The 27198-nt window shown below is 51.5% G+C and overlaps 3 protein-coding genes and 1 long non-coding RNA gene across 7 annotated transcripts in view; 3 read left to right on the forward strand and 1 right to left on the reverse strand.

Annotated features, from left to right (window-relative positions):
- Window positions 1-7603, forward strand: part of LOC141578679 (uncharacterized) — a 30778-nt gene extending 23175 nt beyond the window's left edge. The window contains exon 5 of the long non-coding RNA XR_012509274.1: window positions 7480-7603. This is a non-coding gene — a long non-coding RNA (uncharacterized LOC141578679). The remainder of the gene's footprint in view (window positions 1-7479) is intronic.
- USB1 (U6 snRNA biogenesis phosphodiesterase 1) lies at window positions 1392-20074 on the reverse strand. 3 transcript variants are annotated; one of them, XM_010967262.3, is made up of 8 exons: window positions 19888-20074; window positions 18868-19034; window positions 17077-17260; window positions 7035-7088; window positions 4836-4941; window positions 3514-3597; window positions 2375-2475; window positions 1392-1601 (listed from the first exon to the last, which is right to left on the reverse strand). In XM_010967262.3, exons 1-8 carry the CDS (start codon window positions 19983-19985, stop codon window positions 1589-1591), a joined length of 807 nt encoding a protein of 268 aa, XP_010965564.1. In that variant the 5' UTR covers window positions 19986-20074; the 3' UTR covers window positions 1392-1588. The 3 variants fall into 3 exon arrangements, with proteins under 3 accessions (XP_010965564.1, XP_010965565.1, XP_074226764.1); XM_010967263.3 differs by having other exon boundaries at window positions 1392-2475; XM_074370663.1 differs by lacking the exons at window positions 1392-1601; window positions 2375-2475 and adding an exon at window positions 2482-3020.
- Window positions 20075-20214: 140 nt separating this feature from the next.
- On the forward strand, window positions 20215-25349 carry ZNF319 (zinc finger protein 319). The gene is made up of 2 exons (XM_074370660.1): window positions 20215-21067; window positions 23131-25349. Exon 2 carries the CDS (start codon window positions 23379-23381, stop codon window positions 25134-25136), a length of 1758 nt encoding a protein of 585 aa, XP_074226761.1. The 5' UTR covers window positions 20215-21067; window positions 23131-23378; the 3' UTR covers window positions 25137-25349.
- The window catches only part of CNGB1 (cyclic nucleotide gated channel subunit beta 1), an 82294-nt gene continuing 80080 nt past the window's right edge, over window positions 24985-27198 (forward strand). For both annotated transcript variants that reach the window (XM_074370662.1, XM_074370661.1), the window contains exon 1: window positions 24985-25115. The gene's annotated coding sequence lies outside the window, so the exon portion shown is untranslated. The remainder of the gene's footprint in view (window positions 25116-27198) is intronic.

Below are 27198 nucleotides of genomic sequence, written 5' to 3' on the forward strand. Positions count from 1 at the left end.
CTCTCCAGCGGCGCACTCAGCGTCTGGGCGCCCGCCAAGCCCTGCCGACCCGCCACCCGCCGCCAGGCCCAGCCTGCCCACCCCTCCCCTGCGGTGAATCTCCTGCTTCCTTCCTCTATCACCACCTTCCATTCTCCGTTGAAGAGCCAGTTATTGATCTTGGCCCATTTCTCAAAGTTGCTGCACGCTGATTCCATCCAGGCCACATCCTCCCCCAAGGGACCTGCTGGTCAGCCAGTCCTCCTGGGTTTGTTAATGGTGGTGCTACATGACCCCCCCCCCCCAGGGACGGGGGTGCCCTCCCAGGAAAAAGGAGTGGATGACCCCTACAGGTACTCCTCAGGGATTACGCAGCCCAGGATGGAGGCTGGGTATCCCTGAGGAGGAAGATCAGGTGGTCTGTGTCTGCAGAACCTGCTTTGTTGGAGGCTGGCATCCATCCTGAAGCTGGAACCTGCAGGAAATTGTATGGCTTTGCTTGTACCTCCCAGTCTGGGAAGTGCAAAGTCAGGGGTGGGGATTCTTCTCTGCACCCTGTCCATCCCCTAAATTGTGAGAGTCCAGAGGGCTGGATGAATCTGATTCACTCAACTGCCTAGGGCAGGGTCTGGCCAGGAGCAGGTGTCAGTAAGTGCTGGCTGCACAATGGATTTGCCAGGAAGGATGCCTGGCTTCTCCCCCTCCAGCGTGACCTCAAAAGCCAGAGGAACTGACTGGCCAGTGGTCATTGAACCAGCAGCTCAATGCAGAGGGGTAGGGGAAAGAGGCAGAGAATGTGGTTTTCTGGGTCTTTCAGCGTGGACATTGGGAGCCTGGCTCGGGAAGCGCAGAGGAGCAAGAGGGAGTGTGGGAGCCAGAGTGACAGGGCCCCTTTTCCCTTGCCTTTCCCTGGGGGTGAGTTGCATGGGTGGGGAAGGTGGATGGGGGAGAGCAGGCCTGACCAGGAGCAGGCAGCAAAGGGCAGCCTTGATTTCTTGATTTCTCATGTGACTCCAGGCAAGTCATTGAACCTGCTCTTCTGGAAAAATGGAATAGTCATTCCTATTCAGTTTGCTTTTCAGGGGGTTCTTGGGAGGAACAGATGAGAGGGTCCTAGAAAGGGCTCTGAAAGTGTTACAGGAGAATCAAGTCTAAATGTCTGTGCTCATACTGACGCCCTGCCGCGTGCCAAGCCACGGTCCAGGTGTGTGTGTGACCCTCTGGTGAGTGGGCCTGGCAGGCCGGGTGACCCCACTGTGTACGGAGGCATCACTAAGGCCTCTCATAGCCACCACAGAAGTTGCAACAGAGACTCCAAAGAGTTCCCCCAAACTGTGAAGCACGCTGGAGAAGCTGGGGGCAGAGGAAAGTCATCTGTTCACCTAGTTGAATAGAAGCAGTCCAAAACAAAATCCAAAATAAAAACTGCAATTTGTATTTGTTAAACATAATTTAAAACTAAAACGTAAAAAAAAATTTCTTCCTTCATTGCTGTAAGTCCAGATGGCAACTGGAGAGGACTGGGCCTTTGCTCTGGTGAGGGCTTGAAGAAGAACAAAAATCCCATGCGACCCTGGTCCTTCCTCTGTCCCTCTGGAACGCCCGCAGGTCACAGCCGGCCGCTGAGGCAGCAGAAAGAGAACTCAGCCTCGGGAAGGCGCCTCTCTGCCTCTTTGGGAAGCTGATGAGACGCCAGAGGTCACAGAGCGTCGGAGGCCTGGCTTAAAGCCACCAGCCAGGCCAAGATGAAACATCTGCTCAAGTCTCCCCAGGCACCTGGCTGGGGGCGGGGTGGGAGGAAGGAATGGGGAAGACTGATGCTCAACCACAAATTAGCACCCTGGGCCTTGGCCCTGAAATGGCCTCTGCTGGTAGAGGAGGGGGTGAGACTAAAAAGAAATAAATGACACACTTCAAGGGGGGAGGGTGGCAGGCCCGAGGATGCATCCTGTGTTGGACTTGAGCAGGGATGAGCCAGGGCAGGATGGCTTAAAAAACTCTTCGTCTGTGGCCAATGGTATCAAAATGCTAACGGCCAAAGGGACTGTGGGGGAGGGCCATTTGTTGGAGGGACTCCAATGGGGGTTCTGGCTGAGTATGGGTGGGCTCACCGGATGACCCTAGTTTTTTTGTGTAACCAGCACAGACCTGGAACTGGGATACCCAGGCTGCCCTCTACTGGTGATTTCTGGGAATGACCACAATGCAGCAGCACCTGACTTCCAGCTCCAAAGACAGAGGAGAGAACCAGCTCCCAGGAGGACCAGGAGTGGCTGCATCTCTGGCCAGGCCTCCCAGTGGGGTGGCCGGCAGCCTCCCCATCGATCTGAGTAGGTTCCTCCATCTCTGCCTGGCTGCAGATGGGCACAGGACAGTGAGGGCCTCCGGTGCTCACTTCAAAGGCATCGAGAAAAATTTGTTCCCCGACTTGCAGCGGATCTGCTCGGCACACACGCGCAGGAACATCTCAGAGTCTTCAAACTCATCCACAATTTCCTTAAACCAGGAGCCAGAGGAAGACAGTCACATTAAGGGGAGTCAGGGACCCAGAGGGCCCTGCAAACAAAGCCAACCTACCGACACCCTTCAGAGGTTAGACACTGCTCAGGGGAGGCCAGGGGCCACGCAGGCTCCAGGCTCTGCACTTGGGTATCTTGCCTAATTAACTCTGCAGTCTTGTGGGATCAGGCCTATCATCCCAGCTTTGCAGATAAGGAAATGGATGCTCAGAGCCCTGGGTCACAGAATCCAATAAAACCGAGACCAGAGCTCTTTGCCGCCTCCAGCACGATCAGGCCAAGAGCAGAGGTGGCTACTTGATGATGGCCCATGGCTTTGTCCCACCTGCACATGTTTTGTTTGGCTTGTGAAATGTTTTCTTAAAAAATACATGTTAGTTACCAACATTTGAAAACATGAAAATCTAGATTTCTGGCTTCTCTTGAAAAACAGAAGTGCTTGCAGTAATAGGTCCACATTCCTGCGAGGCAACTCCCCACTGTCTCCTCCTCCAGGGGTGAGGACCAGCTCCTCCGAGGGCACTGACAGGAAAGTGAAATATATCCCCAACTTATCACAGGAGGAGAAAGCCTGAGAGGGAGGACGTCCCTTATGCCTGGCACGTTTCATTTCCAACACCTGCCAGCCCCCTGGGGGCACCCAAGCCATTGACCTCTGGGCAAGGGGCTAGGACTTCAGGGGAGGCCTGCAGCATCCTTTCAGATCAGTGTTCTAGGGCAGGACTTCTCAAATTTTAATGTGCACTCAAATCCCTAGAGAGCTTGTTAAAGCCTGATTTCTTAGGTCTGGGCTGGGGCTAAGGAGCACATACTGCTAATAAGCTCCAGGTGATGTCGCTGCGGCTGCTCTGGGGCTGCACTCCAAGGAGTAAGGTAAGGAGTTGGGGTCACTGGCCACGTCAGTTATTTCCCAGGGATGTAGGTTTGCAGGCCTAAACCTCAGGGCCCTTCGGCTCCCCTCCCACCCCCCAACTTCTGTGGCCTCACTCCTGGGCTTCCAACACTGGGAATTCACCTGTAGTTCCTGCAGGCACTGCCCTTCCAGCTGGAGACGCGCATCACCCACACACCAGGCCAGACTGATGTGGAATGAGGGGTCCTGCAGAGGAACAGCAGGGAGGCAGGTGGTCACCTGGATGCCATGGCAGGTCCAGATCTCACAGCAGGCCTGTGACAGAGTTGTCAGGGTATCCATGCTGGACCCCTGGCCTGATCCACAGGAGACCCGATCCTCAGTGTTGATCCCAGGCATCCGCCACAGATAGATCCAGTAACTCAGGGTTGGTCCTTGGCTATGGACTGAACTGTGTCCCCCCTAAGTTCACAGGCTGATGCCTTAATGTGATGGTATTTGGAAGTGGGGCCTTTGGGAGAGAATTGGGTTTAGATGAGGTCATGAGGGTAGGGCCCTTGTGATGGGAGTAGCGCCCACACTAGAGTCAGGGGAGCTTGCTTCTCTCTTTCCATCATGTGAGGACACAGTGAGAAGATGGCTGGCTACAAGCCAGGAAGAGAGGCCTCACCAGAAACTGACCACGATGGCACCTTGGCCTTGGACGTCTAGGCTCCAGAACTGTGAGAAAATAAATTTCTATTGTTTCAGTCATCCAGCCTCTGGTATTTGGTTATGGCTGCCTGAGCTAAGACAGTCCTGTTCTCAGAGGCTCTCCTTCACATAGCTTAGAGAGTCATTAAATCTGGGCTGTGGAGGAGAACCCAGCCTTCAACTCTATCTTCTAATCTAAAACATTTCAATAGATGGCATACTTTTAAAGATGAAATGACCAAAAACCGAACTGTCTATGATAAAACCATAAATTATCTCCATTCAAATTCATATATATATATATATATATCTCAGCATGATTTTAAAATAATATATCAAACAAAACCAACAATCTTTTAAAGCCTTGACATTCAAGTTGGAGTTCAAGTTCCCCTGGAGGGCATAGGGCAAGCAAGGCATGGGAAGGTATGCAAAGCTACAGCTCTACCTGGAGTGTCAATTTTACTAAAAGAAAGTATTGGGGGAAATTACTTAAAAAGTATCAGAATAAACTTGGATACACGATAGAGCAGAAGGCATAAATCTCATGGCATGCTGAAGATGTAACAGAAGATTTCTAAGGAATGTTGGACTTCAGGTGGGCTGCATCTGACTACAGCTCAGACCTCAACTCAACAGGGGTGTGTGTCCTCTGAGGACTGGCATTTGGGACACCTCCCGTGGGAATGTTCTGGAGGGCTCTTTGGTTTGCCTCTAACAAGGATATCTTGAAGGTTGGTTTTGTTCCCATAGAGATGGGTCAGTGGAGAAGACAAGACGGTGTTGATTACCTGGTAGAAAGTGGTGAGGTCAAACTCCTTCAAGACCCTGTCTACCTCTGAAACCAGGTCCAGGAACTGGGCGTGCCCAGAGGTGACCTCGAGCCCGACAAAGGTCCTGGGGAGGCAGAGGTGGAGACAACACGGGCATGAGACACAGCCACTGAGAACACAGACCATCCACACTGGGGAGGATGGGACAGACAGACAGCTGGGAGTTCAGCTCGCTTTCATGCTCTAGGAGCCAGCTCTTTCTTTTGGCTAGCCACACATCTCCCCTCCTTCCCCATGGCTGAAGAACCCTCATCTTCACCTGCCACATGCCACGGCTGAGGCTACAGAGCCCCAAGCTTCTGTGCCCAGGCTCCCAGCCATTGCTCTGCAGTCTGGACACTTTCCCCAGGGCCGGCCCTCTGGCACCGGCTCCCTCCTGTCAGCACTCTCATCTTTACATCCTCACCCTTGAACCCACATCCTCAGCCAGCCCCTACACCCCATTCTCGGTGAAGCTTCTGTTCCAATGATTTGTCTACCTCAACTGTCTCTAAGTGCTCCCGTCAAAGCTGCCAACCATCTCTGAACTTTCTCTGTTCTCTAAACTGTCAAGGGCCGCACAGCCCGGTCCCCCTCATCCGCTCCGTCTGCACGCCCCAGCAGGCGGGTCTCACTCAGCCCTGCTTCCAACATCACACAATCCGACGGCTCCCAAATTTCTATCTCCGCCTGGCACCCCTCCTGTATATCCAATTGTGTGTGTGACATTTCCACCTGGGGGTCTCATAGGCAGATTTTACCAGCTACAAAGCAGAACTTCTGATTTTCCTCCCATTGGTGTTTCCCATCATGGAAAATAGGGCTATTATTTACCCAGTGGTTCAAACTCCAACCCAGGAATCTACTTTGATTCTTCTCCTTACTTTGCACAGATCCAGCCTGTTGGTAATTCCAGTTGGTTCTACCTCCAGTGCATTGGGAATGTGTCTGCTTCTTGGCTCTTCCACTGCCATCTCCCTAAGCTAGGCCACTGCTGGTGCCTCACCTGGATGGTGACATCTGTCTCCTCTGCTCTCCCTGCACCCAACCTCACTCCTTTACATCTCTTCTCTACCCTGTAGCCACAGACATCATCGAGCCAAACTGACATTAACAAACAAATTAGATCACATCTCGCCTCTGCTCAAATCCCTCCAATGGTTTCCACGACACTGAAAATCCAAACTCCTTACCCTGACCTTGAAGGCCCTGCATGGGCTAACCCCACCTGACTCATCTCTTGCTCTCCCCCGCGCTCCCCAGGTTCTGCTTCACTGGCCTCCTTAAACATGCCAACCTCCTTCCTCCCCAGAGTCACCTCGGTGGCTGTGTCCTCTGCTGGGAGGCTCCTGAGGCAGCTCTTCCCAAGGCTGATCCCTTCTCATCCTCAGGTCGCTGGCAAGTGCACCTCCCTAGTGCCCACCTTGGCCATCCACTCCAGAGTAGCTATCGTGTCACACAGCAGTTTTTAACAATCTCATTCACTTGTTCATTGCCTGTCTCCCCTGCAGAATGTAAGACTCCAAAGAGCAAGGATTGTGCCGACCCTTTCACTGCTGATCTGTCGTGTATAGCAAGTGCCTGGCACGAGGAGGTGCTTAACAAGTTCGTGCAGCGTAGAATGAATGAATGAATGAATGAATGAATGAATGAATGAATGAGCCCTCCTCTCAGAGGTGCTGAGAGCAGAAGGCAGCTCAGGGAGTGGATCCGACAGGAAGGCTTGCTTTGAAGCCTTGATTGTAACAATTTCGTCTCACGTTCATCTCATATTTTAATGCTTTGACAAAATTTGTTTGGTTCATCTGAGCCTCACAAGTGCCCGATGATGGCGGCGTCAGGGCAGGCACGTGACCACTTGGAAATGGAAGGTCACAGAGGTCGAAGGTATGAGCTCAGCATTAAATTGGAGACAGAGCTGGGCAGGGACCCAGGTTTTCTTTCATTCTCAGGCTTTTTCCACTAAACAAAGATGTTCTCTACCTCTGCTCCTCCTCCCGCGCTCCCTGCGTTATTTTTCTTAATGAAAGGTTCAGAGTTGGAAACAGCTGCCTTTGTAGTCATAGAGCTGGTTAAGACACAAACAAGAGAAAAACTGGGACAGACAAGGCCCCCTCGAGTCTTTATTCTAAAGAATCCTCTTCCAGAAACAACTGGGGGCAGAGCGGGGAGACCCACCTGGTTTTCTCTTGATTGGTGTAAATCTTTATCCGGTCAGCAGTAAAGCAGAATCTGAAATTCAGAAGAAGAAAGACCACATTTCAGAAAGAAGAATAAGAAAAAAAAATTAGAGAAAATCGTTTGTATTAAAAAAGAGCACTTTGAAAGAAAAAAAAGAGTACTTTGAAAACATAGTTAACTCATTTCACAGTATTGTCACCCTATTTTTACAGGTGGTAAATTGAACTCTAAAATATTAGACCTGGGCAAGACCTTAAATAATCACCCAGTCCAGGTCACACAGAGCTTCACTCAGATGCTAGAAAAATTTTTACTTTATTAAGAGCAGTTTATTCCAATAAGCAATTTGAGACTATCTCAGCTTTACTGATAAGAAATGAGAAAGTCTGGTTCATCAGGTGGGTGATAATAGGTCATTTAAGGGCCAATTTGTTCTTTGCAGGTTAAGACAATTCCGACCCAGTCTAAGCAACAAGAACCTTTCTGTGTGCCTGGGCTGCGCTGAGGGCCTGCACATGTCAGCTGGGGACCCTCCTACGACCCTGAAGCAGGCACCATAATGACCCCCATGTTACTGACGTGGAAACAAGCTTGGTGAGTCACAATCTGAACTTCAATCTGCCTGATTCCAGAGCCCTTGCTCTCACCTATGATGCTTTGGTGAAAGGGCCTTTGTTGGTGTGAAACTGGGGCAACCACCCACCCACTCTCCCCTCAGATCAGCCACACAGGGCTGTCAGGCTCAGCCAGGTGAGTGCTCTGACTCTGGCTGGTCCCGCTTGTGTTCTCTCCGACACCAGGAGATCTCAGAGGGACAGGCTGGCTTCCTGCCCTTCCCGGACCAGCTTGCAAATCCCATTACAGGAAATGCTCACTTTACAGGCTCCAGGCCAAGGTCTCACCCCAACCTGAGGGAATGCCTGCCCACCCTCCCCCAACCCTGCACTTGCCGGGTAGAATTTCACAACCTATCCAAGGGCGCAAAGTCAGTCAACTTTTGGCTTCCCTATTGGCCTTCAGTCTCTTAGTGCATCCCTCCGGAAAACGTAAGGGGTGACAGGACCAGCAGAAGCGTAAGCACAGAGTGCCTGACAAACGTCCTGGAGTGGACATGGGGTGTCTGTGCCCAACTGTGACGGTATTTCTTTGTGTGACTTGACTGGAGTAAGGGATGCCCGGACAGCTGGTAAAACATTGTTTCTGGGGTGTCTGTGAGGGTGTTTTGGGAAAGATTAGCAATTAAATTGGTGAGCTGAGTAGAGCAAATGGCCCTCCCGAACATGGGTGCGTGTCATCCAACATGCTCCAGAACAGAACAGAAATGCAGAGGAAGGACAAACGCAGGCTCTCCCTGCTTGAGCCAAGATGCCCGCCTTCTCCTGCCCTTGGACACCGGCATTCCTGATTCTTAGGCTTTCAGGCTCCTTTGGGTCTTACACCCTCAGCTCCTCCCCACCCCCTCCCTGGTTCTCAGGCCCTTGGACTCACGCTGATTTACACCCCTGGCTTTCCTGGTTCCCCAGCTTGCTGAGGAAGCTCACTGTGGGACCCGATCTTCCGAACTGCGCGAGCCATTCCTACAATAAATTTCCTCCTATCTCTGTATCTCTCTATCCTATTGGTTCAAAGTCTCTGGAGAACCCTCATATAGATTTTGGTACTTAGACTGGTTTTAGAGGTTCAGAATTTTAAGGATGAGTTTTCTGAATTAGTTCTGGCATTTCTGGAATTCACTCTCTAATCTGATTAGATTCAAAGACACTAACGACTCTCTATCTCCAGTAGAAAAGAGAGCACTGATAGTCCAGGCATGAACTGTTTATAGAGATGTGAAAATACACTCATGGGATATTCCTCATCAACCACTGATTAGAAGCAGGGAGCTAAGTGACCCTAAATGGTACTTTCACGCATTTTTGGAAAACTAAGGAATATAATAACATTGATTGATTGCTCCTAATGTTACTGGACAAAGTAGTGAAATAAAAAGACAGGCTCAGGAAACTGAATTCCCAACTCCAGCATAAAGGACCTAAGGGCCTCCATGTGTGCCCTAAAGGAGGCCCTTCTCTCTTGTTGCTACAGGGCTGAAATCGCTGAAAATCAAACTCAGGACCTTATTCTCCCATTGGCTGAATTACAGCACAAGTTGAACCCCTTGGCCATGCAGGATGTCCCAGTTAAACTGGGGGCACTGACTGGGAAAGAGTGGGATCCTGTGAGCTGGGAGACCCCGATGAAGTGGGGGGCATAGTGCCCTTAAATTCCGATGAGTCTTCTCTGCCAATGGAAGGGTCCTCCTCACCTAGAGTGTCAGGGATCTTCCCTTCCACCTGAGGGGGTTAACCCTGCCTTGCCCAACGAAGCGGTAACGGTCTCCCCTGAGGGCAGATGCCAAGAAAATGTTGTCTCCTCAGGACCCACCCCATCACCCACCCCATCTCGCTTCTAGATCTGTAATGAGACTCAAGTCACAGCAAACCCCTAAATTAGGTGAGGTACTGTGTGTGACCCACCAGTGTGCTACACTCCAGAACTACTTGAGTTTTCTAATTTATACAGCAGAAATCCAGGCACCATGTGTGGGAGTGGATTTTAAAGGTGTGGGGTGATGGTAGAAGGATCATTAAGTTGGACCAGGCTGAACTGATATGCGCTCACTAAGCAGAGATTCAGCATGTAATGGTGCAGCTTGGGGAGTTAGAAAGGGATCTGTTTTTTGGGTTTGACAGCTGAAGCGTGGACCAAAAGGTGGCCCACAGTGAGTGAACTAGAAATACCTGGCCCGCAAGGGGGGCGTAGTTACCAAAATGGACAGCAGAGGCAAAGCAGCAATCAGAATAGTCTGACTCGTGCAGACCTACGGCATTGGCTAGCTGATCATGGTGTTCCCACAAGTGAAACGGATAAGGAGCTTACTAAATTCTTCCTTCATCTGAATAAGCAGAGGAGTTTTAGGCAAAGTGCACCAAAGTCTAACTTGAATTATAAAGACAGAGTCCTGGACCCTCAATTCCTAGGCTTGAGCCAATTCCCAGACCCAGAGCCCCTTAAATGAAGGGGAGGCTGGTTCCCCTTGAGGAAGGACCCTGGTCCACTACTACAAATTTATATTGTTAATCTTCCTCCCAGCCTTCCCCAAAGGGACCTACGGCATTTTACCAGGGTAACTGTGCATTGGGGAAAAGGAAATAACCAGCCCTCCCAGAACTACTGGACACTGGCTCTGAACTGACACTAATTCCAGGAGACCCAAAATGTCACTGTGGTCCCTCACTCAGAGTAGTGGAGGTCAGGTAATCAATGGAGTTGTAGCTCAGGTCATCTCACAGTGGTTCCCCAAGCCCATCCTGTGGTTATGACTGTAGTTCCAGAATGTATAATTGGAACAGACATACTCAGCCACTGGCAGAATCCCCAGACTGATTCTCTCTCCTGTGGAGTGAGGGCTATTACGGTGGGAAAGGCCAAGTGAAGCTGTTAGGGCTGCCTCTACCCAGGAAAATGGTCAATCAAAAGCAATATCACATCCCTGGAGAGACTGCAGAGCTCAGGGCCACCATCGAGGACCTGAAAGGTGCAGGGCTGGTAATTCCCACGTCTCCATTCAACTCTCATTCTGTCTGCACAGAAGATAGATGGATCTTGGAGAATGGTAGTGGATGGTCATAAGCTTAACCAGGTAGTGACTTCAACTGCAGCTGCTGTTCCAGATGTGGTTTCATTGCTTAAGCAAACTAACACCTCCCTGGTTCCTAGTATGCAGCTACTGACCTGGCAAATACATTTTCCTCCATCGCTGTCCATAAGGCCCAGAAGCCATTTATGCTCAGGCCAGCGATGCACCTTCGCTGTCCTACCTCTGGGCTCTGTCATCTCTCCAGCCCTATGTCCTAATTTTTTTGGAGAGTCTGATCACCTTCCCCCTCCATGAGATATCACACTGGTTCATTATTGGTGACATTATGCTGACTGGACCTAATGAGCAGAGAGAGGCAACTACTCTAGACTTATTGCTAAGACATTTGTGTGTCAGAGGGTGGGAAATACATCCAACTAAAGGGGCCTTCTACCTCAGTGAAATGTCCAGGGGTTCAATGGTGTGGGGCGTGCTGAGATATCCCCTTTAAGATGAAGGATGAAGTATTTTTAAAATAAGGTATGTATATTATTTTTAAAAAATATAATGCTATTGCATGGGTAATAGACTACAGTAGGGTAAACATAACTTTTACATGCATCAGGAAACCCCAAAATTCGTATGACTCATTTAATTTTATTCTGGAACAGAACCCACAATATCTGTATATGCTCTGAATCAGCACCCACTTATGGTGCTGTATCTCCTGTAGCCAGGATTCATGGGTCCAGGAATCAAGGGGTAGAGATGGCACTGGTACCACTCACAATTACCTTACTGATCCATTAGCAAAACTTTTGCTTCCTGTTCCCACATCTTCATGCTCTGATAGCCCAGAGGTGTTAGTTCCAGAGGGAGGAACGCTTCCACCAGGAGACAGAGTGGTTCTGTTGAACTGGAAATTAAGACTTGCCACCTTGCCACTTTAAGCAGCTTGTATCTTTGAATCAGTAGGCAAAAGAGCTGCAGTGTTGGCCGGGGTCCCTGGTCCTGACTACCAAGAGGAAACTGGACTACTACTCCACAATGGAGATAAAGAAGAGGAGGGATGTCTGGACAATAGGAGATCCGTTATGGCATCTCTTAGCATTACCACGCCTGGTGACTTAAGGTCAGTGGAAAACTACAACAACCCTACCCAGGCAGGATTGGTAATGGCCCAGACCCTTCAGGAATGAAGGTTTGGGTCACTCCCCCAGGTAAAGAACCACAACCATCTAAAGTGCTTGCTGAAGGCACAGGGAATACAGAGCTAAGTAGCAGAAGAAGGTAGTTGTAAATACCAGCCACGACCATGTGACCAATTACAGAAATGAGGACTAGAATCGTCGTGAGTATTCCCTCCTTATTTTGTTCTGAGTACATCCCTGAGTAAATATACAGGCATACCTCAGGAGTACTGCAGGTTTGGATCCAGAACATCACAATAAAGTGAACACTGCAATAAAGGGAGTCACATGGAATTTTTACTTCCAAGTGCATATAAAAGATATGTTGGCACTACACCGTAGTCTCATAAGTGTGCAATGCCATTATGTTTTAAAAAACAATGTGCATACCTTACTTTAAAAATATTTTATTGCTAAAAAAGGCTAACCATCATTTGAGCCTTCAGTGAGTTGTAATCTCTTTGCTGGTGGAGGGTCTAGCCTCGCTGCTTATGGCCGCTGACTGATCAGGGTGGTGCTTGCTGACGGTTGGGGTGGTGGTGGTAATCTCTTAAAATACGACAACAATAAGGCAAAGGATGAAGTCTGAAGAATTGATTGACTCTTCCTTTCATGAACAATTTCTCTGCAGCATGTAATGCAATGCTGCTTGATAGCATTTTACACACAGAACTTCTTTCAAAATTGGAGTCAATCCTCTCAAACCCTGCCGCTGCTTTATCAACTGAGTTTACGTTATACTCTAAATGAATGCTGTCATTTCAACAATCTTCATGGCATCTTCACCAGAAGTACATTCCATCTCAAGAAACTACTTTCTTTGCTCATCCATGAGAAGCAACTCCTCATGCATTAAAGTTTGATCATGAGATTGCAGCAAGTCAGTCGCATATTCAGGTTCCACTTCTAATTCTCGCTCTCTTGCTATTTCAGCCACATCTGCCCACTGAATTCTTGAGCCCTTCAAAGTCATCCATGAGTATTGGAATCAACTTCTTCCAAATTCCTGTGAATGTTGATATTTTGACTTCTTCCCATGAATCACAAATGTTCTTAATGGCATCTAGAATGGTGAATCCTTTCCAGAAGGTTTTCAGTTTACTTTGCCCAGATCCATCAGAGGAATCACTATCTATGGCAGCTATAGCCTTATGAAATGTATTTCTTAAATAATAAGACTTGAAAGTCGAAATTACTTCTTGGTCCATGGGCTGCAGAGTGGACGCTGTGTCAGCAAGCATGAAAACAACACTGATCTTATTGTCCATCTCCATCATAGCTCTTGGGTGACCAGTTGCATTGTCAGTGAGCACTATTATTCTGAAAGGAATCTTTTCTGAGCAGTAGGTCTCAACAGTGGGCTTACAATAGTCAGCAAACCATGCTGTCAACAGATGTGCTGTCATTTAGGCTTTGTTGTTCCATTTATAGAGCACAGGCAGAGTAGATTTAGCATAATTCTTAAGAGCCCTAGGGTTTTTGAAATGGAAAATGAACATTGGCTTCAACTTAAAGTCACCAACTGTATTGTATTAGCCCCTAATGAGTCAGCCTGCCCTTTGAAGCCAGGCATTGACTTCTCCTCTCTAGCTATGAAAGGCCCAGATGGCATCTTCCTCCAACAGAAGGCTGGTTCATCTACGTTGAAAATCTGTTGTTTAGTGTAGCCACCTTTCTTAATGATCTCAGCTAGATCTTCTGGATGGTTTGCTGCAGCTTCTACATCAGCACTTGCAACTGCACCTTGCAACTTTTGTTATAGAGATGACTTCTTTCCTTAAACCTCATGAACCAACCTCTACCAGCTTCAAACTTTTCTTCTGTAGCTTCCTCATCTTTCTCAGCCTTCACAGAATTGAAGAGTTAGGGCCTTGCTCTGAATTAGGCTTTAAGGGAATGCTGCGGTTGGTTTGATCTTCTATCCAGACCACTAAAACTTTCTCCCTATCAGAAGTAGGCTGTTTTGCTTTCTTATCAGTCCTGTGTTCACTGGAGTAGCACTTAATTTCCTTCAAGAACTTTTCCTTTGCATTCACAACATAGCTAACTGGCACAGGAGGCTTAGCTTTCAGCCTGCCTTGGCTTTCAACATGCCTTCCTCACTAAGCTTAATCATTTTGGCTTTTGATTTAAAGACTTTTCTTTCACTTGAACCCTTGGAGGCCATGTAGGGTTATTAACTGCAATACTGCTGTATCTCGGGGGAAAAGGGTGGCCCAAGGGGAGGGAAAGAGATGGGGGGAATGGTCGGTCAGTGAGGCCATCAGAACATACACATTTATCAATTAAGCTTGTGGTCTTACATGGGTGTGATTCCTGGCACCCCAAAATAATTACAATAGTAACACAAAGAACTGATCACAGATCACTACAACAAATAAGATAATGAAAAAGTTTGAAATATTGCAAGAATTACCAAAATGTGACACAGACATGAAGTGAGCAATGGTGCTGATAGACTTGCTTGACACAGGGATGCCACAAACCTTCAATTTGTAAAAAAGGCAGCATCTGTGAAGTGCAATAAAACAAGGTCTCCTGTACATATATTTAGCAAATACCTTGTTTGCTTCTCTTATTCCCTTATCAGGTAACATATGATGTACAGACTCCACATTAGTATTTAAGTCTTATTAATTTTACATCATAGTATTCAAGTTATGGGCTATCAGAAGAGTAACAGCATCACTCAAGAACTTTACCTCCTCTTCTGGGGAAGGGATTAGTGTATCTGCAGATGTGCACTGAATATTATATCATGTTAGGCAGAATTATGACCTTGTTGGGTCTTAATTAGAGATTCAGCATGTTTAAGGAGATGCATACAAGTGTCAAGTTGACAAGAGATGGACTTGTGATGGTTACTTTTATGTGTCAACTTGACTGGGCTAAGCGATGCCCAGACAGTGGGTAAAACATTATCTTTGGGTTTGTCTGTGAGGGTGTTTCTGGAAAGACTGGCGTTTGGATTGGCAAACTGAGAAAGGCAAACGGCCCTCCCCAATGTGGGTGGGTGGGTGTCATGCCATCTGTCGAGAGCCGGAATAGATCAAAATGGCAGGGGAAGGACAAACTCCCCTTCTCTGCTTGAGCTGAGACATCTGTCTCTGCCTTCCAACACTGGCACTCCTGGTTCTCAGGCTCTTGGGCTCATATCAGGACTTAGGCTGTCAGCCCCTGATTTTCAGGGCTTTGGAATCGAACTGAATTAGACCACGGGCTTTCCTGGTTCTCTCCTTGCAGATGGCAGATAGTGGTCTTCTTCACCTCCATAACCATGTAAGCCAATTCTTACATCTCTCGTGTGTAACTATATACATCCTATTGGTTCTGTTTTTCTGGAGAACTCTGACTAATACACCAACCACCACCCCTTCTCCTGGTGATCCTGTGTTGGAGAACTGCTCTCCCATTTTGTGCTGGTAGAGTGGTCAACCCCATCTCCCCGAGGAAGGGGTGTGTACCTGACCCAGGCCTGGCCGATCAGAGCATTCCTGCAGTCATGGCAATCGAATCAGAGGTGCGCTACCCACTCCTGGTCATCTTAGGCTCAACCAGTCAAGCTCAAAGAGGCCACCGGGCCCAGCTTCCTTCAGGACACGGGCTAGGAAACACTGCACCAGCAGGGCAGCACCAGGGAGGGCCATCCCAGTGGTCCAGGTGCTGTTCCCTGGTCCCTAAGTGAGCAGAAGAACAAGCTACATCTATGCATCCCAGGGACCAATGTGATGGCCCTTTGGCAAAGTTTCCAGACGTCCCAGCGAGGGACTTGCCCAGGGAAAGAACCACCGCATGTAGGGAAGCCCACCAGGGACTTGGTTCACTCACAGCCTTCCTAGCCCAGACACGGTGTGCACTAATAAGCCATTTTTACCGTAAGTGACCTGGCCCATGAACATAGCTGGTATTCCACCTTTATCTAGGGAACAGAGCTAGAGGCAGGGTAACTGAAGCATTCACAGGTAGAAGGGGGGAAAGGGTTTGTTAACTCTGCTTATGAAGGGAGAGCTCTGTGCCATATGATGACATATGAAGCCAGGGACACCTCTGAACTTTTTAGTTACATCGACCTATAAATCCCCCCGCCCCCCCCATTTAACCCACTTTTGGTTGGATTTCTGGTTGGATTTCAGCCTGGATGAAAAGAGTCCTGACTAATATACATATGACTCAATAAAAAGGGGGGTGGGGGCTGGATTAGGTGGAGAGATGAGTTTTAGTCCTGATTCTCTGACTAAATGAATTGGAGCCAATCTTTTTGTCTCTAGCCCTGAGAAGGGGTTAAAGGAGGGAGCCAGTTCTCCAGTTGGGCAGAGCATTTGTATGAAATTCCTGAGCCCAAGGCCTCCTGCAGTGTGAGGGTGGGGCTTTGGCTAGAAGACTTCTATCTTTGTCTCTCTTACATATCTACAAAACACATCAGGGATTTGTGTAATGCCTTATTTCAAGAAAGGATTCTGCAGATAAAATCAGGGTAAGAAAACCACCGCCTGGATGGCTTCTTAGGCTCCTTCTGGAACCAGCATTCAGGGAATCCAGAGGATGATATCTGGGTTCCCTCTCCTGCTCAGTCCTTCAACAAACATCTATTTGATGCCTACAGTGAGCTGGAAGAATGATGTAGGGTGATTCAGAGAGAAGCTGCACTCCTGGGCCAGCAGGAACTTGGGCTCCAGAGAGGGAGATGGGACACGGGGATGACTGGATGTGAGGGTGAGTGGAAAGAGCACTGGGGTGTAAACAGCCATGGGATGGCAGGATCCCCGGGACTGAGGAATTCTGGGGGAGAGCCTCAGTACAAGAGCAGGGCTCTGATCTGGCCAAGTCTAGGAGGAAAGGTATTGCTGGAAGGAAGAAGATGTATGAAATAGTTAAGGGGAAAAAAGCCGAGGCTGGCAGACAAAACCAGTAGCAGTGTTGAGTTCTGATCCTTCGCCAGGTGCCACATTGAGGGCACACGTGACCGCAATCATTCTCGCAAGTCCGCTCTGAGGCAGCCACCACCTTCCCCTGACCTGCACACAGACAAGACTCAGAGGCATGCCCAAGGATGCACAGGATGAAGTGCACGACAGGCAGCCCCAGGAGATGCTGGTGTGCTCATGTTTAGGCTCAGCCTGCTTGAAGGGGTAATGCCCCCCACAGGCCCACCCCCACAGGCACTCAGAATAGGAAGGGGAGCCTTGGAGGGCAGGGAAGGGAGAGGCAGAGGCACGCACCAGGCACTCACCTCTGGAAGGAGGCCACACGGTCTTTCAGAGCCTGCATGAAGGGGAAGATCCAGTGATGGCGCAGAACCACGCTCTGGGACAGACTGAGGTGGAACGCCTCCATCCTTACCAACCGGGGGACGTAGGTCCGGGCGCGTGGCAGCAACACATCAAGCAGGTCCAAGAACTCCTCCCCAGCTTCATCTGGAGGGGAAAAGTGGGGAGGGTGGCCCATTCTCTTAGCCAGGGCGGCACGGCTGGATGAGAAAGGCCTTTGTTACTCTGAGTTTTAGGAGAAAGTTACTTTGACAGCAGTCTATGTCAATGGATTCTAATAATATTTTAATATGTATTATGGTTATAGAAGTCACATGCGCTACACTGCAAAATTATGTGTTATAAAACGTACACTCTTAAGAACAAATTTAAAAAGATAAGATAAAAAGAAATATACTAAAAAGTTTTAATATTTTTCTTTCCAATGGATCATCTTGATCTCCCCTATAGTGCACATACAGCCCACTTTCAAGACCACTGCCCTAAGGATAAAGATTATCAGACTTGATACCTAGTTCCCCAGCCTTTTCTCAGTGCAAGCACTGATGTATATATTTTATTTGTTAAAAAAGATGAGAACATACCATTCAAACTGTTCTTCCACTGGCTTTCTTCATATAACACTATGTGTTGGACCTCCTTCCTCTCATTACATAAGTTCAGCTCATGATTACAACTCCACAGTAATCCATAATCAGAAACAGTGCATTTCTTTCATCAGACATTTATGAGACATCTAGAATCTCCTGATAAGACACTTAGAATGCTCCTAATTATTCATAAAGACAAAGAACTCAACAAGGACCACTGTAGTATGTTTGCAGATTTTTAATTTTTTAGCAAACATGACTGGAGCTGCATGGCTAATAGTCTGCTCACACCTAATGAGTTACTCAATTTGTCCAAATGCCCCATGGAGTAGGTAGTATAGAGAATCATTCCCATTTTGTGGATAGGGAAGTGGAGGTTTCAAGAGCTTAGCTGATATAACACAAAGTGATAAGAGCTACCACGTCCTCTGTGGTGCTAAGAACTTGACACAGATACTTCGATTTAATCATCACAAAAGTCCTAGAGGATAGGTATTACTACTCTCCCCATTTTAGAGATGAGGAAACTGAGGGTCTGAGAAGTCCAGTAACTTAGAAAAGGTCACTCAGAGTAGTGGGTAGTGGAGTGAGGTCTGACTCTGAAGCCTGGGCATTTTCTGCCTGCCACTCACTCATTAGGAATGGAGTGGGACTTGAACTCAGCACAGCTACAGCCCTTTTAGAAATAAAGTACCAGCTACAGCCCTAGATCTTCCCCTGGTTACCTCCTCATAAGCAGGAAGAATAGCATACACAGGGTTAGTAAAAAATATTTCAGCAATGAATTCAAAACTGAAACCAAGTTAACAGAAAAATTCTTCAATTCTTTTTTTAAATTAAAAAACATTTTGTGGGGGAGGCAATCAGGTTTATTTAATTAATTTATTTGTTTTATTTTAATGGAGGTACTGGGGATTGAACCCAGGACCTTGTGCATGCTAAGCATGTGCTCTACCACTGAGCTATACCATCCCTCCCTTTTTTTTAATTAAAAAAATTTTTTTTTCTTCAATTCTTGAAACCTGTTCTCTCCCTGTTTAGTTAATCTCTTTCCCACTATCAATGTCACAGGTTTCTTGGCTTCTTCCTCCTGGTTGGGGCCAGCTTCCTCCCATCAAGGGGTACATATCAGTCTCAGCCACACACCTCTCATGCATTACTCACACTGTAGGTAGACGTGGGTGGCCCAGTTGCCCCGCTCATGGGGAAACGTGCGCACCCGGCCCCCATGTTTTGCACTGTCATCCGCCGGCCCCTCCTCGGTGCCCGGGAACATGAGCAGCACACTGTCGGGTACTGGCAGCCTCTGGCTGGGAACAGGGCTCTGGCCACTGCAAGAAAAAAGGAAAAATAAGCACATATAGCCCCCTGGCATTCTATACCTCTACACACAATGCAAGTTGTAACTGCTTGTACAGGGTGACTCTGTGTACAGGGTTTCTCTCCAGGTGCTATAAGCAGCTTAGAGGTAACCAAAAAGCTCTTTCCCATCACTGTTTCATCAGGGTCTCCCAACAACTCCAGAAGGCAGATCTTGGTGCAGAACATGGTCCCCATGGGAAACAACTGGGCAGGTAGCAACATGTGGTTCAGAGGTCACATATCCTAACTGGACAAGCCTGAGCTGGAGACAAGGCTAGTTCTGTGGTTTTGGGCAAGTCATGTGCCCTCTGTGGGCCTCAGTTTCCTCATCTGTAAAGTGTATTTCTATCTGATAGGGCTATTGTGAGATGAACCGAGTCACAGCTTGCACTCAGCAAGCACCAGGTCTGGCAATTAGAAACTGAAGCTCCACAAAGTGGGAGATTTCAATGGTTTTGCTCAGTGCTGAGTCCCCAGTCCCGAGTCTGGAGCAGAGACTGCTCAATGAATATCTACTGCATGAATGAAAACACTCTCTAAAGGAGGAAACAGATCTAGGGTGGTCCAGCAGTGCTCGCCAGAAGACAGAGTGAGCCAGTGGAGGAAGCTGGACCCGAAGCCACGTTTCCTGCTTCCTAACCTTGGAAGAGCCAGGTCGGGGCACTCTGGGACTTTTGTCCAGGGCTGTCCTCTGGATCCTCCTTTCCACCGGTGCCCCTTTTCCTTACCTCGCGAGCAGCCCCGCACCCTCCCCAACCCATCCCGAAGGTTGGGTCCAGTCCAGGTCTCAAGCGTCCCCAGAAAGACTTCCTAGCTCCTCACCCATTGCTGCCTTCAGCCCCTTGCCGGGCCAGGATCCCGGCCTCAGCCTCATCCTCGGAGCCGCTGCTGCTGTAGCCCACCAGGGGCGCCGCGCTCATGGGGCCCCCTCCACTACAACACGGACGGTCAGCCAGCAATCAGCACCTCACCCGGAATTCCGCTGCGCCGGAAGTGCACTCCCGGGGGCGGGGCCCGGGTTAGCACCGCCTCGGGGTGGAGTCGGGGGCGGGGCCGGCAGGACGGTAGCAAAGACTCTCCCCAACCAGACCACGCTGTTTGCACCCTCGCTGCGCTTTGACCGCTACCTGGAGCCTCCCGGAACACCCATCCTCCGTGTGCCCATTTCACAGGTCGCTTTGGGCCCTGACCTCTCTGTCTGCTGCCCTGTCTGCAGCAACTCAGGACCTCCCAGCAACAGATGGTCCCTGGGTCAGCGGTCAGTGCTCTAGACCCAGCCGAGATCCTTGCCATCGCGGTACGGACGGGGTCAGAGGTCCCAGGACCCCTTCCTCAAGGCAGCCCTAAGTCCGAGCTCCAGGGACCCCTTCCCCTAAGAGCGAGCTGAGAAGTCAGAAGAGGTTCAGTTCCAGAAGATCAGGGGGTCTAGGAGGCCCCTCCTCTCAGGCTCAGGGGTCAGACCAGGGGCCGGGCCCTGAGAGCCCCCTCCCTTAAGACCGAGCAGGGTGGTCGGAAGCGGAGCGCCCTTCCTGGGTCAGCTGAGGCGTGTCCGCTGGGCGACTGGAGAGCTGCCCCGCGCTCCCGGCTGTCCGACCCGGCCCGGCCGCGGGGTCCCCAGCAGGGGGCGGCCTGGCTCCGCGCGGCCCGCTCCTCCCGCAGCCGCCGCCGCCCCGGCTGCCGCTCCTCCCCCGGCCCCGCCTCCCTGGCCCCCGCGCCGCCCGCCTGTCCGCCGGTCTCTGCAAGGCCATCGGTCCGTCCGCCCGCCCTCCCATCGCTCCTCCGCCCCGGCCCCGCTATCCCGGCCGCGCACGTCGCTTCCTCGGTTCCGGCCGCCTCTAGCCTGTCCCCCGCCCCCGGGCCGGCCGCCGCCGCTACGCAAGGCCGGGGATTGGCAGCGCGCGTAGGCCGCGCTGCCGCGGATGGAGTCGGAATAAAGGGGCGGCTGAGAGAGCAGCCGGTCGCCACTCGCCCCGCGCCTGACCCCGCGGGCGGCCTGGAGCAGGTGAGCGGCGGAGCGCCCGGGGCCGCGTCTGGGGGCCACTCCCGCTCCCGCCGCACCCTTTCCTCAGCCAGTCCAGCCCCCCCCCCCCCCGCCTCCCTCCAGCCCGACCCGGCGGCCTCCTGAGCTCCTGGGCGGCCCACGCCGACCTCGACGCGCAGCCGCTTCCCGGGCCCGGCCTGCAGCCCTGGGGCCTTCCTCTAGACCAATCGCCCGTGGGACCGGCGCTCGGGCCGCAGTAGCCTGGCCATTCCCGGGAGGGCTGACAGGAGACAGCCCAGCTGGGTCTGCGGGCAGTGCTGGCCGGGAGGTGATCAGCTTTCATTCTGTTTCTCAAGGAGGAGGAAGGGCTGGGGTGGGGCGCAGGTGGGGGCCTCCCCTTGCCTCCCTTATTACCCTAGTTTCTCATCCTCTTTGCTGAGTGATCAGAGAGGCCTCCTGGCTGCACCTTCCTGGACAGGAGCCGGGGTGGGCGGCAGAGCTGGGGGCCCAGGGCTGGGGATCCTGGGTCTGGCTGCCATTCATGCTGGAAAAAACAGTTGGATTGGCACAGCCTGACCTGGACCTCACACAGAGTAGCCTTGCTTCTCTCTTTCCTGGAGAAGCTTTGGTACCTGCTCGCTCATGCAACCTGCTGCCTCCACCCGGAGGAGCGGCCCTTTCCTTCTTCCCTTCCCGGAAAGATGCTGAGCATGACAGCTTTTAGCTTGACTCATGTCTCTTTGCAGAACAGTTAGAGGCCAGGCTGGCCTGTGAAGGCATCCCCTTCCTTCTCTTTTCATCGGGAGAAAACAGAAACTTTTCAAAGTTAGAGGCAGAGGAGTTGGGAACCTGACAGTGGGTTGCATCTGATTCTAAAAGTTTCTCCCTCTCGCTGTCATTACCTTATGCTGCCACAAAGTGGTGAGTTAGAGATTTGCCTGGGCTGGGTGGTCTTTACCTTCCACTGATTTCCCAGAATGTTACAGACTTGGAGTAAGGGGACAAGATTGTCTCCAGGAAGGTGATGGGGAGGAATGCTCTGTGATTAGCATGCTGCTTCCACATTGCAGAGGCAAATTAGAAATTGCTTATATTTTCCTGCAGGCCTTAACACCATCAGATTCAGGGGATTCAGGATTTTTTTTTTTTTTTTTTTTTTTTTTTTTTTTTGGTGCTTGGGAAGATGACTAGACTGGGGAAGTTCTCGATGTATACATCAAGGCTGCATAAGTCTGTGGACCTATCATCCAACCCCTATCAGGCATTAGCTCAGGTCCCTGCAAAGCCTTCCCACCTGTTGTGTGAAGAGAGACCAGACACATGGTCAGGGTGGAGGGCCTGTGGAAGAGTTGAGAGGGATGTGGGCCAGCCCCTCACAGGAGAAGTTTTCTGAGATGGTCCTCAGTTCCATGTAGTTGTTTTAAATATTGACTGACTGAAGCTATTTGCTGTGGGGCCCTCAGATCTGAGAGGTCTGGCCTCTTAGACCCAGCAGTCTGTTCTTATGAGTAGTTGTGTCCTGCATTGAGATTCAGGGCAGCAACAGGCAAGGAGCTGGCAGGCCTCAGGGAGGCCTCAACCAGAGCCTCTCTACTTTTAGATAAAACCAGTATCTTGTGTATTGGGCTTCCAAGCAAGATGTTTTCTGCAAAAAAAGTTATGTTACTAAAATTCTTGTTTTGGACACTAGGGCCTTCCCTGGTCAGTCTTCCCCTTATTTCCTTGGAGCATGAGCAGAACTTGTGACTTCTTTGTTTTGTGGGCAGATAACCCCAGACTATCACCTGTGAGACAGCCAATTGAAGAGGGTTGGCAGTGAGCTGGGAGGCTGGGATGATAGCCCAGGGATGGGGAACTGAAGGTGAGTGGGCATGGAGACAGCCATCATCCTCTTTGCTGAGGGAGCTGAGCTGCCAGCAGACTTCTTTGGTAGTGTGTGATGTGAGCAGATCTCCCAGCCCAGAGCCTCTCGCTTCCCTGATGTGGTTTATGTCAATGTGGCGAGTGCAGGCAGATCAGGGAGAGGGCCCCGAGAACAGCTGTGTGCCCCCATTTCAAGCTCACAATTTCTCTCTTCTCTACAGAACCAATCCTCAGGGAAGGCAGAGCCTCCCTGTCATTGCTGGCACCCTGCCTCGAAGACTCCAGTCCTGTAGGCAGAGCCTTGTAGTCTGTCTTGGTTAATGACTTGGGCCGCCTGACCAGTCCCTCTGTGCCTTGTCTGAGGTCCTCTTCCGTACCTGATCCCGGGCAACTTCTCTCTCTGTTGTGGGTCACCTTAAGCGGGAAACTGAAGCCATTACTCTCCAAACCCTGTTTCATCTTTCCAAGCATGTCGGAAAGCTGGCAGCAGCCGCCACAGACACAGCCGCAGCAGCCGCAGCCACCGCAGCCGCAGCACCACGCGGAACCACCGCCGGCCCTGGCTGAGCACACACTGCCCCCAGGCACGGCTGAGAACCCCCTGGGCTGTGCGGTCTATGGCATCCTCCTGCAGCCCGACCCAGGCCTGCAGCCCCCGCAGCACGCGCCGTTGCAGGCAGCAGGAGAGCCGGGCCCCAAGTGTGGCGTGTGCGGTCACGACCTGGCGCACCTGTCCAGTCCGCACGAGCACCAGTGCCTGGCGGGCCACGACCGCTCGTTCCAGTGCACGCAGTGTCTCAAAATCTTCCACCAGGCCACCGACCTGCTGGAGCACCAGTGTGTGCAGGCAGAACAGAAGCCTTTTGTCTGTGGCGTCTGCAAGATGGGCTTCTCGCTGCTCACGTCGCTGGCGCAGCACCACAGCGCACACAGTGGCACTGGCGGCCTCGTGAAATGTTCCATCTGCGAGAAGACCTACAAGCCCGCCGAGGCGGCAGAGGCCGCGGCCACTGCCGCCCCGTCACTGCCCCCAGCACCCCCTCCGCCTGCCGTCGCCCCTGCTGAACAGGCCGACAAGCCCTACAGCTGCCCCATCTGCCAGAAGCCCTTCAAGCACCTGTCGGAGCTCTCGCGGCACGAGCGGATCCACACAGGCGAGAAGCCCTACAAGTGCACGCTGTGTGACAAGAGCTTCAGCCAGTCGTCCCACCTGGTGCATCACAAGCGCACGCACAGCTCAGAGCGGCCGTACAAGTGCGCGGTCTGTGAGAAGACCTTCAAGCACCGCTCTCACCTGGTGCGCCACATGTACGCGCACTCGGGCGAGCACCACCTGTTCCGCTGCAATGTGTGCGAGCTGCACTTCAAGGAGTCTTCTGAGCTGCTGCAGCACCCGTGCACGCCGAGCGGGGAGCGGCCCTTCCGCTGCGGCGAGTGCCAGAAGGCCTTCAAGCGGCCGTCGGACCTGCGGCAGCACGAGCGCACGCACAGCGCCGAGCGGCCCTTCAAGTGCGACCTGTGCCCTATGGGCTTCAAGCAGCAGTACGCGCTGATGCGGCACCGGCGCACGCACAAGACGGAGGAGCCCTTCAAGTGCGGCCTGTGCGAGAAGGGCTTCGGGCAGCCCAGCCACCTGCTCTACCACCAGCACGTGCACACCCTCGAGACCCTCTTCAAGTGCCCAGTGTGCCAGAAGGGCTTTGACCAGTCGGCCGAGCTGCTGCGGCACAAGTGCCTGCCGGGCACGGCCGAACGGCCCTTCAAGTGCCCAGTGTGCAACAAGGCCTACAAGCGGGCATCGGCCCTGCAGAAGCACCAGCTGGCCCACTGCTCGGCCGCAGAGAAGCCCCTGCGCTGCACCCTGTGTGAGCGCCGCTTCTTCTCATCCTCCGAGTTCGTGCAGCACCGATGCGACCCAGCCCGCGAAAAGCCGCTTAAGTGCCCGGACTGTGAGAAGCGCTTCAAGTACGCCTCTGACCTGCAGCGGCACCGGCGGGTGCACACGGGCGAGAAGCCCTATAAGTGCCCCAACTGCGACAAGGCCTTCAAGCAGCGCGAGCATCTCAACAAACACCAGGGCGTGCACGCCCGCGAGCAGCAGTTCAAGTGTGTGTGGTGTGGCGAGCGCTTTCTGGACGTGGCCCTGCTGCAGGAGCACAGCGCGCAGCACAGCGCCGCCGCCGCCGCGGCCGAGGGCGCCTACCAGGTAGCCGCCTGCCTGCCCTGAGTCCACGCCGCGGCCCACACCAGGCCCAGCCCGGCCTCCCTGCACCCAGCTCGGTGTTCTGAGGCCCTGGGAGTGAGGACAAAAGGGCACTGGGCAGGTGGAGGGTGTGGGTGCCTGGCACTCCAGGTCCAGGCCTGGAGGGCGGCTAGCAGAGTGCTGTGGCTGGTCCTGACCCCACAAACCTCTTTCCCAATACAGGATTCACTTTCTTGAGAGCTGTCAGCCTCCCTTGTCTCTGAGGGTTTGGAACCCGGCTGGAAGTCACGTGGCCTCTCTCCACCCCAAGAAGGAGGTGGTGCTAGCCCAACCTTCCCACACCTTTCAGCCTAATTAGAAACCAGATAGGCTAGGAAAGAGGAGGGCCATGGTAGGGAGGGCATGGGAGAGGGCTGGGCTCCAGAGGTGGGCTGGTATAGGGCTCCCCCTTCAAGTTTGAGGGAGATGGCCAGCTTTGTGATATCATCCTGGGACCAGAAGGGCAGACCGAGAGCCACAGGTCACTCTGTCAGCTTCAGCCAGGTTCTCTAGGTTTCTGACAAGCGAGACGTACAGCAGGGCTGCACATGTGTGGTTGGGTCTGTTTGGAGAGCAGCTGGCCCAGCCAGAAGGGAGGAGGTAGAGAAGTTCTCCCATGAGACACTCAGCCAGGGACAGTGTCATCCCTGGGGAAAGGAGGAAAGGCAGCTTTTACACTGAGGGCGAAACCCACCGTTTTGGAAGCACGGCTCCAAGTTCCGGTGGGGAATGCGCCCTCTGCCAGTCAGAACTGCTGCTGTGAGAGAAGGGGATTGTTAGACCACCTGGTGCCTGGAAGGAAACAGGGCCAAGCCCATGGTCTTCCCATGTGAACAAGTGTCATTCCTCCTTGAATTGTGAACAAAAGCCTCAAGGCATGGCCGTAATCAGCTCACCCTAGCCCGGCTTCAGGGCCAAGACCATGCCTGGGTACCTGGGTACCTGGGTTGGGGGAGGTGAAAGGGCTGTAGGAATGGCCTCTGACCCTGCAGTGCCCTCTCAGCTCATCAGTCTGGCTGCTGGCCTGGACTCCAGGGGTTTTGCACTGCCAAGATGCTCTAGACAACATTCAGCTACTTCCGAGGCCAGAGTGTTCCCTCCTGGGTCCTCCTAGGGACCCGCTTGGTCTCTGGCTTACCAGAGGGCTCATGGAGACAAGGGTGTCCAGGGCATAGGGCATGGGCAGGGGAAGATGGTTGTAAGGAAACCAGTAGGTAGATGGCTTGCTGGCCAGGGCTCTCCTCAGGAACACCAGAGGACCTTCACTAACAGAATGATTATTTTGAACCCAGCTCTGCCCCTGCCCTCTTCCAGCCCCTTTCCCTGGTTGTGGGTCTTGAAAGGAGATTTTAATCAGTGCACATACCAAGAGCCCAGAGGAGCAGGGAGACCCGCATTGCCCACTCTCACCTTAGGAAGTCTGAAAAGCCCACATTCACCTCCTCTGTCTGACCCAGTCACTCCATGTGTCCGCAGAAAGGGCCGGTCCTTCCCCTCGGTGCTGGCTTTAGTCACAAAGCCTCAAAAGACATGGAACCCAGGCTGACAACAGTCCCAAATGTTAACTTTTTCCTTTCATTTTGCTTTCTAAAAGCAGTTGTTATACTGTTTATAACATTGTATAGTTTAATTTCATGCCATTTTGGACTTATGTAAAAATGTGGGAATTTGGATTTTTAAAAAGAATGACTCCATTTTAGATAGCTCCTTTTGATGTTAATATATAGTGAGTCCAATGTATGCTTTAGAAGTAAAGACATTGACCTTCACAGACCAAAACACTGCTTGTTCCAGTCATCCTTATACAGGGGAATGTTGGGACGTGGAAAGGGAGAGAGGTGTGCAGGCCAGGGTGTCAGGCTTAGGACTGGGACATAAGGCTGAGTCTGAATCCAGAGTTTTGAACATCCTAGTTGTGAGACTTCGGGCAAATCACTTAGTCTCTTTGGGACTCAGTTGCCTCATCTATAAATGGGGAGATTAAACCTTTGCCTTGCTTTGTTCTTGTGAGAGTTAAGTGGAGTCACATGTGGAGGCCCTGGTGGGG

Source organism: Camelus bactrianus, chromosome 9, assembly GCF_048773025.1.
Source record: "Camelus bactrianus isolate YW-2024 breed Bactrian camel chromosome 9, ASM4877302v1, whole genome shotgun sequence".
In the NCBI taxonomy this organism is placed as follows: domain Eukaryota; kingdom Metazoa; phylum Chordata; class Mammalia; order Artiodactyla; family Camelidae; genus Camelus; species Camelus bactrianus.